We start from the raw sequence: 17,602 nt of genomic DNA on the forward strand, positions 1-17,602 counted from the left end.
AAAGATAACAATTCATGGAAATCGCTCCCAAGCCCGTCAGACTCGAGACATTAGCAAACAGTCTGACCATGAGAGCCACCCTCCACGCCTCCCACCCTGCTCTTCAAAGCTGCGTGGCCTGCTTCGTACAAGACACGCGAGGCTTTTCCCCGACTCGAGTGGGCTTTCCTCAGACCCCAAGTTTCCCTTGCTGTAACGCTCTCCGGCTGAGCCGCCGCAGGAAAGCCCCGCTGGCTTCGCTGCGTGCACGGCCCTTTGTTGCACAAATAGCCCCGGAGAAGCTGCTGGCCAGGTAGGCGGGAGCCTGTCTCCGTCGCCAGGGGCCCAGGGCGATCCGAACGCAAGAACGGCACGCGGGCCCGCTGCCCGGGACCAGCGCGGTCCGCCATCAAAGGGCAGATAATAGCAACCCAGGACTGCAGCCTTCGGGGCCTGTCGGCTCAGGGAGACGGCGGAGCGCTGGCTTGTGGGGAGATGAAGGTTTACACAAAGCAGATGATGTAAGTGAATCCTGCACAGTATAAAATAACCATTAGAGGCACATGGACTTTGGCCCCACAAGTCTGGAGCCCAGCGCAGCTTTCCCTTTGATAGGGCTGCTCTCCTGTCCCGGCGCCGCCTCAGATACTGTTTCCAGCACGCTGATGAAGCCATTTGGCGTGCTTCAGATAGATGGAGAATCCGGGCAAAACGTGTCTCCCCTTATTTCTCTCCTCACTTCTATAAAAGCCAGGCAGGGAGAAACCAGGCGAAGCGGGGCTGGGGACACGGCTCCAAAGGATACAGGATCTCTCACATCACATGCAGCCCAGCTTTCCACGGGGCTCCTTCAGCACAGCCACGTTAAAATTAATTGCAGCAGTGTGTACTGGAGGAAATCTCCCCGAGCAGAACCTGATCGCTCGGCTCACAGAGCACCAACGCCACAGGAGAACAAAGGAAGCGGCTTTTAAGTGACATTCCTGACCTGACAACAACACGTTTCTGTGGCCGCCAGCTCCGTCTTTACCACCCCGTGTGCGCCACTCCTGGAGGAGAGCCCAGCTCCGAGAGGTCCAGGCCCCTCCCGGTGCGCTCTTGCTGCCACAGCCCGGGGAGCCACTTGCTCTGCCAACGTTTTTCTCCACCAGGAAGAGTACTAGGAAAATGGGGCTCGGAGAGTACGGGGTGGGGGGGGCAGGGAACAGCTTTCAAATCAGGCTCTCAAAATCAGGGCTTTGCGGGGACAACAACAGATTTAGGGACAGCACAGTGTAGTTAGAGAGGAAAAGAAGAAAGACATCTGACTCTACTAAATATGAGCAGGAAATCCTGAAAAACAGGCTTCATCATGGAACAAGCTCCACTGGTGTATGGAAAGCCATGACTAGAAGTGTCTCATGGGCGCGGGGTGGCACCTGACGGTCCACAGGGCTGCGAGGACACCGGACTGCAATGCCTCCGTGATGGGCGCACAACGGCAGTCTGGATCAGACAGACATCAGGGAAGAAAGCAGATGCCTTCTGGGGGCACGGACACCTGGCTTCATGAGGCAGGGAGGGGACCGGTCCCCTCCACCGGGTTCTAGGAGAGAGAAAGCCAGTCTTCTGGTAACATTTCCCACCAGGCACAAGTGACTTAGGAGCCTAAATCCACTTTCAAAGGTGACTTCTCATAAGAACGGATGCTCGCTGCCTTGGCTGCAGCCGTTTAGGCCCGGCTCCTGCCTCTCGCTGGTGGAGCAGATGCTTTGGGGAGGGTGAACAGGGCACATCTATAATTTTCCACCCCTGCTCCTCTCCCATTGAAGCTTCCAGCAGCCAGAGCTTTAGCCAGGTCCAGTTCAGAGGCTTCCTCCGTCTCCATGCTCAATACCCACTGATGGACCTGCCTCCAAGAACGGGTCCAATTTCCTTTTCAACTGGGCTAAGCCTCCAGCTTCTACAAGTTAAATACTCACTACGTGGAAAAAAGAAAGATGGGAGAAAAAACTCTCTCCTTCTCTAAGTTTTAAAATGATACTATTAAGTATCAGGTTTGTGTTTTGTGACACAGCGAGTAATAAATCCCTACTGACTTGATCTGCACCATTTAAATATTTTGGAAACCTTTATCATGTCCCCCCTCCAGCATCTCTTCTCTAAGCTCTTTTCTAAGTCTCCCAAGTGCCTAAGTCACTTTTTTCAATGGGATTTGGGTTCCTCAGTCACCTTCATGCCAGTGGCAGCTGATGGCCGAGTGCTGTGGCTGCAGACAGCCGTCTGCGCATCTCCTCTAAAGCCAAATGACGTTTTAAGGTGAAATATCGGCGCTCTGGGCAGGCTGAGTGAAAACAACGCTTCTCCCTCTGTCGCTTCCTTCGTCACGCTCTCCTCAGCCAGTCCTTCCCCTCCAGGCCAGCCCGCACAGATGCACCGGGAGGCTGCGGTCACCGGCGGAGCCAGCCGCATACAGCAACAAGGAAGACACCAGCCAGGATCCCAGCTGGGAAGCTAGTTTGTGGGACCAGGAGAACTGGGTGGAAACACATGGGTGGAGGAAGCTGAAGTCCTGAGGGGATCTAGATGCTTCACCAGAGAAGAAACTGCCTGATACGCATCTCTTGTACTTGCTTTACCCACTGATTTCAGCAGCTCCTCCCGATGCATCCTGGGATCAGGGGAGAGAGAGAGGTCCGCAGGCTGCACGTCTTCACCCAGAACGTGCCACGTGCCGAGTCCTAAAACAAGATGCGGGACGAGCTCTCCCTGGGCACAGGCGCGGTTAGGAGAGGAGCAGCCCTTTGCTGCTGTTCTGCTTTTCCTGGCCAGAGCTGAACCAGCGGCTGCAACAGTTTGCACCAGCTGAAATCCTGGGCCCCTCTCCTCCGTCCTGGTAAAAGTGTTGTTTCTTTCTTATATTATGATAATTACTTTTGAAAACCTGGCTCATTTTTACTCTTTATGCCTGTAAACATTTAGTCCAAGGCTTTGTTAGATTTGTAAATAAATTTCTCCATTTTCCCTTTACGCTGTACTTGCTGTTTTTAATCTCCATGGCAGCCATGGAGAAAGGGGAGTGGGGGAGGACAGCAAAGGAGGAGGAGGAGGATGCCTGAAGAGTTTGTCCAAAAACACATTAAGCATTTTCCCAGCATCTCCAAACAAACAACAATCCTCTCGCTCCCTAAAAGCTAGTTCCACATCCTCTCACCTGCTTTCCCCCACACACACACACACCTTTGGGGCAGGGACTCATCTGTGTGTGGGTGTATTTTTAAAGTGTCTGACACCATGTGACTAATATACATTTCAAATCACGACATCAGTAAACGTAAGCCTGGATCCGGCAGACTGTTGCAGACGTACCTAACTGTTACTAGCGGTTCCTTCGATTCCTCTGCACCTCCGTAAAAACACCCCATGGAGCGACAGACTCATGGTAGCAAAGGTAAGTTGTCTCTGAAAGACAGAAACACAAGGAGCAGCTCCCTAGAGTGCTCCAAGTGAGGAGGTTACAACGAAGTAGGCATAAAGGCAATTTCAGGCTCAATGTCTAGGGCAGGGTTGCTCAACCGGTGGCACAGAAAGCCTCTGTGGGGCACAGCAGACTGGGGAGGGACTGAGTAGGGAAAGGGGCTCAGAGTTGCACTTGGGAAGGGCACAGGGCTTATCCTGTGACATGCCTGCTGAGGATTTTGGCCCTGCTGATACAGAGACATGAACAGTGCGATGTTCAGGCTGTGAATCGTCTCCCAAGAGGACGTGGGGAAGCCTCAATCAGCTGAGATGCTTCAAACCAGAGAGTCCTCTGCACAGAGATGTATTGTGAAGCACTCTCTAGAGCGGAGTTGTATTATTAGTATTATTAGGACTAGATACGGTGTTGTAAGGAACAAAGCCTTCATTAACCAGAACAGGACTAAAGAGGTGAGAAGACCTCTTTCCATCTCAAGCATCTCCAATGCAGTGACCCCCAGATAGCTAACGTGGGGGTGGGGGTTTAACATCTATCACTAAGATGGAGGCCAGGAAAATAGCTAGTGGAGGTCACATCCATAGGTCTGTAAGGTGTAGGGACAGAGGAATGTTTTCCAAGGTCTGCTTGGTAATTTCTTTGTGGGTAAAAGCCTACCCAGCAAACGTGAGCTGTGATGGATGGCCTAGGAATAGAGGCAGCAGCAGACAAGCAAGGTGAAGATTCAGTATGTGAGAATAAAGGAGAAAACACTACCCATGCACGCTTTTTCCAAACAGATTTTCTATTTATTCATTTCCTTGCAAGCCCTTTACTGCAGTCTGAGTAACTTATCTTCCCAAATCAACTTCTGAGGCAGAGAGCAAGCGGAGTGCATAGAAAGTGGTAAAGATGTGGTTATCAGACCATGTAACAGCACAGCAGATTCCTTCCATTGAGGCTTTTGCTCTTTCTATGTAGGAAGTGCCTATTACAGTCATCAAACGAGCCTTAATGTCCTCTGCTAGGGAATGCTCTCTTGGCTTACAAACCTCTTCTACACTGATCGGAAGGCCAAGGCATAGTAGTCATGGACTTAAACGGTTTTTATTCTTTGCATCTTGGATGGAAACAAATTAAGTGGCAGATTTCCTGTAGTCAAAAGTGTATATAGGAAGAGTGCAACAGCAATGCTTACGTTTCTATTGCCAAGGTCAGACGCTATGTCTCAACTCCCTGCCAGGCCTGTGAGGCAGAATTATCTTTATTTTCCTTAGGGAGAAATGGAGACAGGAATATCAAAGCTTTAAAAGACCTGAAAACGAAGGCAGGGATCTATCCGTTCTGCCATCGGAGAATTTAGCCAGGAAAGTGGCAGAGCTGAAGGAGGAGGGAAGGCGTTTGCAGGGAAGGAAGCGCATGCGGTCTGCGTTTTCTGCAGAGATGTTCTGCATTCCATCAGCAAAACTGAAGGAAGTGGATGTGAGCGGTGGACTAGAGAGGGGCAGTGGGAGGACAGATGAAGTGCTAGGATAGAAGAGCATGCAAGTCAAGCATGGCAGCGAGGGTGGAGCTGCACATAGAGACCACGCGGGAGTCGGAGTCGACTGATAATGGCAAAAAGTAAATGAAAAAGTCAGAATCATTGCTGGGCTGAAGCACCAAGCAGCCAGAAGTCCTAGCTCACTTCATATTTTAAATATGGTTCTTACTGGGCGTAACGCAACCTCTGAGCACTGCTGGGGTACAGTTGCTAACCAGCAACATCAAGGTGATTGCAGGCCAGCAAGCCCGAGCAAAGTTTGGAGAAGACAAAGTCGCTAGAGCGACCAGAGGATGCACAGAGAAGTGCAGACCATGACTCAGACCCCAGGAGTGGCAGCACATTAGACACGATCCATCCAGACATTGGAGTCATCCAGGATAAGGACAAGGGTGAAGAAGAGAAGAAAAAGGAACCAGAGGGAGAGGACCTGGGCAGCAATAAATCACCTGCGCAAGTACACAGTGGAGCACAGCTGGCTAGCCGGCAGTCCTGCAGAAGGACCTGGGGGTGCCAGCGGATCACGAGCTGAATGCGAGTCAAGAGCATCGTGCTGTTGCGAAAGAGACCCAACACGGGGACATTAGCAGGAATGTCATATGCAAGACATGTGAAGTAATCCTTCCACTCGACTTGGCACTAGTGAGGCCTCAGCTAGAAAACTGCACTGAGCTCTGGGCACCACAATTCAAGAAAGATGTGGAGCAAATGGAGGAAATCCAGCGGATGGCAACAGAAATGATCAGAAGCATCGAAAGCAGGACCAGTGTGGGACAACTGCAAGGGAAGAGGAGAGGCAGGAGGGGAGTCATGACAGTGGTCTTTAACTATGCAAGAGGTTGCTGAAAGAAGGAAGACTGTTTTTCATTGCCCACTGGGGATAGGGCAGGAAATGACGGACTTAAATTGCAGCAAGTGAAATTTCAGTTAGACTTTAGGGAAGAATAATCTTTCAAACTATAAGGATAGTTAAGCACTGGAATAAAAAGCCTTCAGACCTTCCTCACTGGAGGTTTTTAAGAGCAGGTGAGATGGACCCATAAAGAATCATTTAAATACAAGTGATCTGTCCTGGGCAGGAGCACAGACCAGACGATTTCTCGAGGTCCCATGCAGCCTTGTTTTCTGTTATTCTGTGACTTCCAGGAGGCTCAGGAAAGCTAGATGAAAATAGGAATTTCTATCCTGGAAAAAAAAAAATTCCAACGTTTCAAATGTGTTTTCATCCACAATTGGGCTGAAAAAAAAAAAATCTCCTAACTTCTCCCAGGACAAAAAGTTAGAATAAATGCTCGTTTGGAAGTGTTGAGACATTTTTCTCAGCATTGCTCTGGTTTCTCTCCGATGCCCCCAGTATCATGTCTGGCTGGGCCAATACCGTGCATCGTGGCAGAAGGCAGAGCCCCAGTGCATTCTGGGAGAAACAAACCGAGCCAGAAAGCGCAGCCCCAGAGAAGACGGCCCGCGGCACTTGGACTACAAAAGTCTGAGAGGCACCGCAACAGCTCAGGGAAAAAGGACTCATGTCAAATTAATCTAGAGCCAAATACTTCATTTTCATTTTCTAGGAAGAAAATAAAAAAAACCCAGCAAGGGGGACACAGAGTAATGCTGAGCTGACCCGGAGCCAAAGATCGTTTGCATTTTCCAGGAAGAAAATAAAAAAAATAAAAATGCAGAAAGAAATAAAATTAAGTTCTGTAGGAAGTTGAAGTTCAGCAGAAACTGTCATTTGCGTTGGGGCAGGGGGGATTTTAGCAGAAAATTCCTGCCCAGCTCTAGCTGGAAGCAAGGGGGAGAGGCCGAGACCAACGTGGTGAGGTGAAGCCCTTTATAGTGTCATGTTCAAAGAGGGAAGTGAAGAATTTGGGAAATCTGTCTGGAACTCCATGAACTATCCAGGAACGCGATTTACCAGCTGCTTAATATGAATCAGATGCATTTTACATGGTACGCTCGGGTCGGCCTTTCATTGTCATTGTTTTCTTCCCTCGGCTAGGAGCCGAGTGGGGAAGTGCGGCCCAATGACAGCAAGTTCGGAGACGGACATTCGCGTCGCATCTACAGCTTTGCTGGCCCCAGCCTGCGAGCGCCTCCAGGCTGGCAGACCAGCACACCCACGTGCAACCCCGGCGGGCGCGGATGTTTGCTGGGTGCAGCTCGCCGCCCGGAGAGACGGAGCAGGAAAGCCCCATAAATTAGTAGCCTGGGCGTCCCTTCTGTACTTTCTGCAGCGCGGGAAAGTACCCGTCTTCCCCCTCCCTCCACTTGTTTTCTTTCTTCTTTCTTCCCCCCCTCTGCACTTCTCCAAAACTGCTGGCATTTGGGGCAAGTCAGACATACAGCTACCCAGGCGAAAATGTGCGTGCAATTGCACGCCTAACTTGTTTAGAAACACGGGCTGTTATTTTCCATCCAGCAGAACCTAGCGGAGGGGGATCTGCGACGTTGTTTGCTACAATCATTTGCATTTGACTGTGTGCAAAAGCTTGATTTATACAACGACTTTCCTTCTGTATTCAGTATCACCATGTGTCATTGATTATATATTTAAATAGCAGAAATGAGTTAAACCTCATGACTTCCTCCCTTTAGCTTCCCCGTCAGAAAGGGCCGTCTTTAACCATTATACAAACTCCTCAAAAAATAGCTTGAACCAGAGCAGGGAGCTGGCTGCATCCTCGAGAGAGAGAAAGACAAGTTATCAGGGACTGAGGGCTGTGCCTAGTCAGCAGTGCTTTCCCAACATGCAGGAAGATGCTTTTCCTACCCAAACTGTTCCTGCCTAAGTAAGCTGAACAAAACAAGGCAGACTGCCATGTACAAAAACACAGCTCCCCTTCCCGGGGATCCTGATTTCAACCTGCTCCAGACGTCGGTAAAAGAGCTTTCCTGTCTCAGCATCTGCTTTGTATGCTCATTAGCGACGCTGGCCCTCACCGTCATCATCATCGTTTGCAGCCATCAGCCTCGGGAGACTGTGGTGGGTTACCAGGCGGGCACCACCACAGCTCTCACAGTTCCCAAAGCAACGGGCTACTGAAGTCGTAAGTGGGACTGACTTGTGCGCGCTTCGGCCTTCCTTTCTTTCCTCTGGGAACAGGCAGCCTTTCTAATACAATCCCTTCATTTCCCATCACAGCAGCCCTCGGCTTCTCCCAGGTCTTAAAGAGCCGCTATGAACAAACTCGACCCCACAGCCCTGAGGGGTGGGTAGTTCCAGTCTGCTCTGTTCTTGGGGGTCAGGCCCCAAAACCAGACTCAGCTGAACAGACCTCTGTACAAGGCCCACCCCGCTCCTCAGCCCAGTGCCTTCCAGAGGCAAGCCTGTAAGAGTGCAGCGGTGGCTCTGTCTGGGTCAAAGCTCCCACGCACCCTAAACCAGATGGATCCTAATAGTTAAGGGGTGAGAGAGGGAAGTCAAAGCTGGAACTTGGCCTTGGAAGGCAGGAAAAAGTGGGGTTTAAGCCAAGTTTTAAAGAGGGAAACTAAGAACTGGGGAAAGGATTCCAGTTCCCGATGTAGGATCAGTGACACAAGGTGAGGAAGCATAAAAGACAAGGAGACCATAGTGTGAGGGTACAAGAGGAACTCATGGAGGAAATGGAGGATAGGATCAGTGCATGGATGGAGGGGATGCATGGAAGACCTAACCAATAGGGTACAATCAGGACAGAACTCATTGCAGAGCTTCAAAAGGTGGGGATAATAACCCCCCACAGTCCCGACTGGCTCAGACAGGTGTTCATCAAAGACCCATAAGAACAGATGCTCTCAGAGTGAAGTATGGCAAAAATACACTCAAGTTCACAATAAAAAAATGTGGACTGGAAAACTGGAACGTGTCCTTAGTATCTACTGAAGTCACGTATGTACTTGTTTTAGTGACTGCAGTTTAAAACATAGATGCTTCTCGAGCAAATCCCGGGATGTCATTCTCCCCTTGTACTCGGCCTTGGTGAGGCCGCGGCTGGAGTACTGCGTCCAGTTTTGGGCTCCACAATTCAAAAAGGATGTGGAGAAGCTTGAGAGAGTCCAGAGGAGAGCCACGCGCATGATCAGAGGTCAGGAAAACAGATCTTACGATGACAGGCTGAGAGCCATGGGGCTCTTTAGCCTGGAAAAGCGCAGGCTCAGGGGTGATCTGGTGGCCACCTATAAGTTTATCGGGGTGACCACCAGGATCTGGGGGAACGTGTGTTCACCAGAGCGTCCCAAGGGATGATGAGGTCGAACGGTCACAAACTCCTGCAAGACCGTTTCAGGCTGGACATAAGGAAGAATTTCTTTCCTGTCCGAGCCCCCAAGGTCTGGAACAGTCTGCCAACGGAGGTGGTTCAAGCACCTACATTGAACACCTTCAAGAGTAAATTGGATGCTTATCTTGCTGGGATTTTATGACCCCAGCTGACTTCCTGCCCTTTGGGCAGGGGGCTGGACTTGATGATCTCCCGAGGTCCCTTCCAGCCCTAATGTCTATGAAATCTTTGCAGGCATTTTTTTTGCAAAGAGCCAGAGTTTGAGTTTCACTGCTCTAAAGTTTTTGCTTGATGAGTTTCTCACATGGAGTCACAGGAAAGTAGGGCACTGGAGGTCATCTCATCTAACCCCCTGCTCAGGCAGGATCATGCCCCTCTCCGCCATTCCAGAAGTGGTGTCTAACCCGCTCTTCAACCATTCCCGGGATGGAGTCGCTACAAACTCCCCATTTCTGTCCCAATGCTGAACCACCCTCATAGTGAGGAAGTTCTTCCTAGTCTCCAAACTAAATTTCCCTTGCTGCAATTTAAGACCATTACCCCTTGTCCTGTCCTGTGTGACCACAGAGAACAGCCTATCATTATCCTCTTTATAACCACCCTTCAGGTATTTGAAGACTTACCAATTTTCCCCTCAGCCTTCTCTTCTCCAAACCGCATCATCCCACTTCTATTCAAGCAGCATGAAGAAGCCCTCTTCCAAGACCTTTGTTGTTTTTATTGCTCTCTGCTGGACTCTTGCTCATTAGTACACATCCTTCTTGAAGTGTGAGGCCCAAAACTGGGCATCGCTCTCCCGGTGAGGTCTCCCTACTGCTGGAGTGTGGAAGAAACACTGCCCCTGACTTCTAAGCAACACTTCTCTACAACCCAGGATGCTGTTCCCTTTTTTTGCAACAAGGGCACACTGTTGGCTTATATTCATCTTAACGTCCACTGTAACCCCCAATCCTTTCTGTAGTACTGCAACCCCGCCAGTCATTCCCCAGGCTGTATTTCTGCATGCACTTGTTCCATCTTAAGTGTAGGACTTTGCACTTGTCCTCACTGAATTTCATTTGATGAAGTTTGAACCATTTTTTCCCAGTTTATCCACGTTGTTCTGAATCCTAATCCTAACCACCCGAGTGTCTGCAACTCCAACCAGCCTGGCATCATCTGCAAGTTTGCTAAGTGTGCACCTGATTTCCTTATCCAAATCATTAATGATGTTAAACAACACCGGGCCCAAGGTAGACCCCTGGGGAACCCCACCCAGGGTGGGTGATCCCTCTTCCCATCTGGAGATCAAGCCATTGATGATGACTCACTGAGCACAATGACCTAACTAGTTATGTAGCCATCTTACAGGCTAGGTGAAGCTACTGTATTTCCATAGCTCACTAACGAGACTGTCATGGGAGACAGTGTCAAAAGCCTTGCTGAAGGTGCGGTACATCTCAATCACTGCTCTCCCCGTCCACAGAGTCTATCACTTTGCTGTAGGAGGAACTCAGGTTGGTCAGGCGTGACTTGCCCTTGATGAACCCATGTTGGCTGTTCCTGATCACCTTACTCCCTGCTGAGGTGCTTAGAAACAGAGTTCTTGATGACATGCTCCATAACCCTCCCAGGTGTCAAGATCAGACTGGCCCGTCTAACTCCCCCACTCCTCCTTCTTGCCTTTCGTAGAGATGGGCACTATATTTGCCCTCTTCCAGCCACCTGGAACCTCAGAGCTCCACAAATTCTCAAAGACAATAGCCAGTGGCTTTGCATCTCACCCAGTTCACGAGGTCTCTTCCAGCCCTAAACGTCTGTGAATCTGTGCGAATTCCTCTATTACTCTGGGTGCATCTCATCCAGCCCTGCCGACGTGCAACATCCAGCTTCTGTAAGCAACCTCTAAACCTGTTCTCTCTTTACTTTAAGCTACTTATCTCCTCCCCTATTCTTGCTGTCAACTGTTTGTCATCTGGTGGCTGACCTTATTCACAAAAGCAAGGCGGCGTTAAATACTCCAGCCTTCCCTGCTTTGCCTGTCTGTTATTATTAGCTTGCCCTCCCACTCCATTCAGTAAAGGGTCAACATTGTCCTTGGTCTTCCTCTTACTTGGGGCGCACTTGCAGAATTGTGTTGCCTTTGTTGTCCCTTGCTACTTGCATCCGAATGCATTCACTGGCCTTCCTGGTTTTCTCCCTGCTTGCCCCTGAAATTTTTGCCCCTGCACACACAGCCAAGTTCCACTTTTTGTAAGATTTGTTTTTGACTCGGAGTTTGCTGTTTAGCCAGGCTGGTCTCTCATTGCACTTATCGTCCCTTTGCATCAGGATAACCTGCACTTGCATGCTGTGATGGCCTCCTTAAGATACAAGCAGCTCTCCTGAACTCCCCTCAGAGCCTCCCTGAGTTTAAATCTACTTTTAAGAAGCCCAAGGTCTTTATTCTGCTGCTCTCCTTCCTTCCTTTCCTATCATTTCATAGTCACTAGTGCCAAAGTGACCTTCCACTTCATGTTCTCAACCAGCTCCTCCCTCTTCATGAGCAGCAAATTGAGAAAAGCTTCCCCCAGTTGGCTTCTCCAACAAAAACATGCTAAAGCACAACTTGTTTTGGCTTTTCCCTTTTGGTAGGGTGTTACTTGGATCCAGCTATGTAACATAACCTAAAAAGATGCTGTTAATTCCTAGAATGTATCTTCACTAAAGAAAAAAAAGGTGTGTTCTTGCCCTGTATTAAGCAATGCAACAACTAGCCCAGGGCAAATCCTTGTGAAGACAAGGCAGCTGGTAATATTCCCATGTGTTAGTTCAACTTGACCAGATAACATGTACAAGAACTGTGGATTCACTAGCATTTACCCCACGTTAGGTGTTGCGTGTTCACCAGTAGGGCAAGAACACAGCTGTGCTTCACGTGAAAGACCCAATCTAGACAAGTCAAGGAGAGTACAAGGCCCTGGAGATGGGTTATCATCCTATGAACAGGGCCATATTTCCCTCCCTCAGACACCCCGCGTGCTCCTTGAGGAGTGCGGGTCCCAGCTGTGGTCACTGAAGCTTTTCAATCTCCCTTCTCTCCACTTGCTCACAAGCGGTTGTTGTGTTCAGTCCCTGTTCCCCCGTGCGCTGCCAGGAGTGACCAGGAATAACGGTCCCTGCAGGGCACTAAGGGCCGGAACCCCCGGTGCCCAGCACCTTCCTTTGTGTTTGCCCAAGGAACATCTTTGCAGACCTCTCGCAGGCTCTTGAAGCAGGAGCTTGATGTGTTGTGCTACGGGAAGAGCATTTTCCCCTCCTGTTGCTACAGGTGTGTGTGGGGGGAGGGGCGCGAGGGGCGAGGGTTGGCTGAAGCCTTTGCGACCCGGCTGTGCCAGTGGTCCAGCTGGGTCTCAAACCTGGAGGTCCCTGGTTAGAGAAGCCCCAGGATTAGCCTGATCACCACATGTGGGATCAGGAAGGAGAGTGACCCCACAGACAGGTCAGCGTAGACAGGGGATGGAGGAAGTTGCCTTCCTCTGTAGTGGGGGCGGGGGGGGGGGGGGCGGCGTCTCCGGATCTCTCCCGTGCAGTTTAACAACACGTGCAGCAGCACAGCACTCACCTCCTCCTCCCCCTGCCTTACCTTGGCAGGCGGGGGTGCCTTAGGTCTTCGGGCAATACGTGCTGCAGGTGTACAGCAGGGCTGACTGTACAGGTTTAGGAACAGGTTAGACAAAGACTTGTATGCAATGGTTTGCCTGGGGCAGATCCGGGCTCAGGCAGGGCGCTGGACTCGATGACCTCTGAAGGTCCCTTCCAGCCCTACTTTTCTGTGGGTCTATGAAATCCAATAAATAAATAACAACATAACATTACAGCTAATAAGAATTGCCCTGGACCGGCTGATTCCTCCCCTAAGGGAGACAGCTAATACCATCTTTGAAAGTGAAAAACCTGCATACCCAGAAGCTTGCTGCAGTTCAGGGTATTCTAGAAAGCCAAATCAGTGGGTCTTAGTGACACCAGTTACCATCTGCTGCCCCTTTCTTGGGCCACTGGATAAAAAGGCAAAATAAAGCCTCTAATTTTACCAATTCACTCTGAAGCCCTGGTCTCCACTGGAATTTATGCCACATGTGTGAAAAGCATCAGTGCAAAAAGAAAATGATCCTAGTGTTAAAAGGAAAGTCTATCTCAGCAGGGCAGGGGCCACCAGCCACCTTCTCCTAACAGCTAGGACCCAAAACGGGTTTTGCAGGTTTTGCGGGTAGACCTGTAAGGGGAGATTGCCATCGCGCGGCCCCTCGAGATACTACACCAAAGATGCAATATCCCTCCCCTGCTGTTCACCTCTGTCTCCAGAAATAGCCATTCCTAAAAGTGCCATTGGCTTAGATCCTCTTGGCTAAGTCCACACAAAGCAGAAGCTCACACGTGCACATCCATCTCCTGAATCCCAAGGGGGGCTCAGACACTGCGTAATGCCTTCCCCTCATTCCCAGTGCCGGGGTCTATTCTTCCCCCCTGTGCTCAGGGAAGGAAGAGGGCGAGTGGCAGGATGGGGGTAGGGCGAGCACAAGGACACTGCAAACCATCCCCTCTTTGTAGGCACTGATGGTCCAGGAGAGTCCCAGACAGTAGGTCCAGAGGACCGCCGTTTTTTCAGAGAGCTGGACAAGGGGGAGCCAGGGCTGGCCCAGGATTTCAAGGCAGATTCATCCCCTGGGATCCATGCAGGTCTATCAGGTTTGAAGGCAGGAAGGCACCCCTCATAACGGGGTAATCAATGTGCATGCCCGTTAACCCTTCACACTCAGGAAACTAGTACACGTACTAGGACAAAAAGCAAACTCAAGCTCTTTCGGACCCGTTACCTGGCTTGCAGTGAGGAGACCCACTCTCTCTTGTCAAGTTTTACCAATGATTCACTTGCAGGCTACGGGACATTTTCCTATACAAAAGCTTTGCTCGTTCTGTATCAGCTAAGGAGGGAAACTCCCTCATCCCTGCCTGAAGATGAAGAGCAAAGTGGTGAAAGAAGATAGTGGCACAGAAAGATTGGCACACAGCAAATTGGAAAAGGCCATGTGCAGCCCCAAAATTAGATTTACAGCCACAAAGACGACGCTGAATGCCCAATGGCACAGTGCTGCTCTCCTTTCCCCATCCAGCTCCAGATGCGCGATCCGTGACTAGAGCTGACATATTGTAGCTCAGGCCTGCCCGTCTCCTGAGTCTGGAAGTGGAGGATGTTCAAGAAAAGCTCTCAGCCTGGACGCTGCAATGTATGGCATTTCTCCCAAGTGCTGAGCGGAGTCAGCAAAGGGCTCTGAACATCTTGTTCCCTTGGGATTGCCTTGTGATGACCGCCTAAGTGTGCCGTTAGGTAGCTCGTTACAACGGCGCGCGGCTGACTTGGTTTTCTGACTTCCATCCTACATGTTAAGATTGTATTGTATGTTGGTGTCTGGGGACAAGAATTCATAGGTTTGGGGTTAGATGATATAGTGGCAGACATGCCCACACCTGATCTACACTACATTATAGGTAGTTATGTTAGTTTGTGGCCAAGGGGCAGTCAGGGTAGATTATACCAATCATTTCAGAAGCAAAACCAAAATAGCAAGAAAACAGGTAAAAAAGTCTCATTTTAGCCAAGACCTTAAAGACATGTAGCTAAAAAAGGCTGTGAAGAGTTGGTAAAAAACTTAGCACCTCCCTTCCTGATCGCCACCTGGCTTCAGCTTACACCCCCAAACTGATCAACACCTTCTCATGAGAAGGGGAAAGAGGAGGGTTTCTACAAGTATGTCAGCAACAAGAGGACGATCGGGGTAGTGCGGGTCCCCACCTGAATGGGGGAGGCAACCTAGTGACAGAGGATGCAGAAGAGGCTGAAGTGCTCAATGCCTTTTTCACCTCAGTCTTTACAGGCTAGGGCAGCTCCCAGACGGCTGTGCCGGGCAGCACAGTTTGGGGAGGAGGGGAGCAGCCCTCAGGGGTGAAAGAACAGGTTAGGGACAGCTAGTGTCCAGGATCAAGGACAACAAAACTCCTTTTTCAAGTACATTGGGAGCAAGAAGAGGGCACCAGGCAATGTAGGGCCCGTGCAAGACCCAAACGGTAATCTTGTGGCTACACCAGACAAGAAAGCTGATATTTTTAACAGTTTCTTTGTCTCCGTTTTCTTGAACAGGGACCGGGACATCCCACCTACCAGAGGTCAGGACAATCTCAGGGATAGCTCCACCAGGCCTTCAGTCAGCGCAGATGTAGCTGGGGATCTTTTGGAAGGGCTGGACATTTTTAAATCTATAGGTCCAGATGCCCTCCACCCAAGGGTGTTGTGGGAGATGGCAGGGGTCATTGCACAGCCCTTGGCTCGGCTGTATGAGCATTCGTGGTCATCTGGCCAGGTGCCGGGAGATTGGAAACTAGCTAATGTAGTCCCAATTTTCAAGAAAGGGAGGAAGGAGGACTCAGGTGACTATAGGCCCATAAGCCTCACCTCGGTGCTCAGGAAGATCTTGGAGAGGATCATCAAGGATCACATCTGTGGCGGGCAGCAAGGGAGATCATGCTTGGGGGCAGCCAGCACGGGTTCATCAAACGCACGTCCTGGCTGACCAACCTGGTTGCCTTTTATGACCAAGTAACTAAATCCCTGGATGATGGTGTCACCATGGACGTAGTCTTTCTGGACTTTAAGAAGGCCTTTGACACTGTCTGTCACCCCATCCTCATCAATAAATTAAGTGACTGTGGCATTGATGCCTACACAGTTGGATGGGTAAAAAATTGGCTGATGGGGTGCACCCAGAGAGCGGTGGTGGACGGGTTGTACTCAACCTGGAGGGATGTGGGCAGTGGGGTCCCCCAGGGCTCAGTCCGAGGTCCGCACTGTTCAACATCTTCATCAGTGACTTGGACGAGGGGGTGGAAAGCAGCTGTCCAAGTTTGCTCATGACACTAAGATGTGGGGCAATGTGGACACGCTTGAAGGGAGAGAGGCTGCATCTAGATTTAGGCAGACTACAAAAGTGGGCAGATGGTAATAGGATGGGGTTCAACGTAGACAAATGCAGGGTGCTGCACCTGGGGAGAAGGCATCCGCAGCACACAGCCAGGCTGGGGGGCTCCCTCTTGAAAGCACAGAGGCAGAAAGGGATCTCGGAGTCATTATTGACTCCAAGATGAACATGAGCCGCCAACGCCAGACCGCAGCCAGCAAAGCCAGCCAGACCTTGTCATGCATCCGAAGGTGCATCTCGAGCTGGTCCAGAGAGGTGATCCTCCCCCTCTATGCGGCACTGGTCAGGCCGCAGCTGGAGGACTGCGTCCAGTTCTGGGCACCGCACTTCAGGAGGGATGTGGACAGCATGGAGAGGGGTCAGAGGAGGGCCACCTGCTTGGTAAGAGGGCAGCAGGACAGGCCCTACAAGGAGAGACTGCGGGACCTGAACCTGTTCAGCCTCGACAAGAAGAGGCTGAGGGGGGACCTGGTGGCTGCCTACAACCTCATCGGGGAGATCAACAGTGAATAGGCAGAGCCCTTTTCTCCCCAGCACCACCTGGGGTGACAAGGAGCAATGGCAATAAGCTGATGGAGAATAGGTTTAGGTTAGAGATCAGAAGGCAATATTGTACAGTTAGGGTGGCCAGAATCTGAAACCAACTTCCCAGGGAAGTGGTCCTTGCCCCTACATTGGGCAAATTCAAGAGGAGGTTGGATGATCACCTGTCTGGGGTCATGTGAACCCAGCATTCATTCCTGACTCTGGCAGGGGGTCAGGCGAGATGATCTGATCAGGTCCCTCCTGACCCCAGCTACTATGAAACTCTGCTTGGAAAAGCTGGACGTGCACAAGTCCATGGGGCCAGATGGGAAGCACACAAGGGTGCTGAGGGAGTTGGCTGATGAGATGGCAGAGCTGCTGGCCATCACCTTTGAAAACTCATGGTGGATGGGAGAAGTCCTGGACCATTGGAAAAGAGCAAATATAGTGCCTGTCTTTAAGAAAGAGAAGGAGGAGGATCCGTGGAACTACAGCCTCACCTCAGTCCTTGGAAAAAATCATGGAGCAGGTCCTCAGGAAATCCATTTCTGGAGGAGAGGGTCTCAAGTTGTAGCAAGGGAGGTTTAGGTTGGATATTAGAAAAGTGCTCTCAGTAGGAGGGTGATGCAGCACTGGGATGGGTTACCTAGAGAACGCTATCCTTGACTGGCTATTGCTCGGATGCTGAGTGGATATTGGTTAGATATTTAGATAAATTGTCTCCCGATGAGGGTAGTAAAGCACTGGAGCAGGTTACCCAGAGAGGTGGTGCAGTCTCCATCCCTGGAGGTGTTTAAGGCCCAGGTAGAGAAAGCGTTGCTGGGATGATGTAGTTGGGGCTGGTCCTGCTTTGAGCAGGGGGCCAGGC

The 17,602-nt window shown here is 50.5% G+C and overlaps 1 protein-coding gene across 11 annotated transcripts in view; it reads right to left on the minus strand.

Annotated features, from left to right (window-relative positions):
• HPSE2 (heparanase 2 (inactive)) overlaps positions 1-2,977 on the minus strand; it is a 138,955-nt gene extending 135,978 nt beyond the window's left edge. For all 11 annotated transcript variants that reach the window (XR_016443676.1, XR_016443675.1, XM_090058787.1 and 8 more), the window contains exon 1: positions 130-2,977. Coding sequence is in view for 9 of the 11 variants with exons in the window: in XM_090058787.1 (XP_089914913.1) it covers positions 130-654 (525 nt within the window). In the remaining 2 variants the exon portion in view is untranslated. The remainder of the gene's footprint in view (positions 1-129) is intronic.
• Positions 2,978-17,602: the final 14,625 nt, after the last annotated feature.

The sequence above is a fragment of the Crocodylus siamensis genome, chromosome 7, assembly GCF_052110815.1.
Source record: "Crocodylus siamensis isolate JL-2025a chromosome 7, ASM5211081v1, whole genome shotgun sequence".
Lineage (NCBI taxonomy): Eukaryota > Metazoa > Chordata > Crocodylia > Crocodylidae > Crocodylus > Crocodylus siamensis.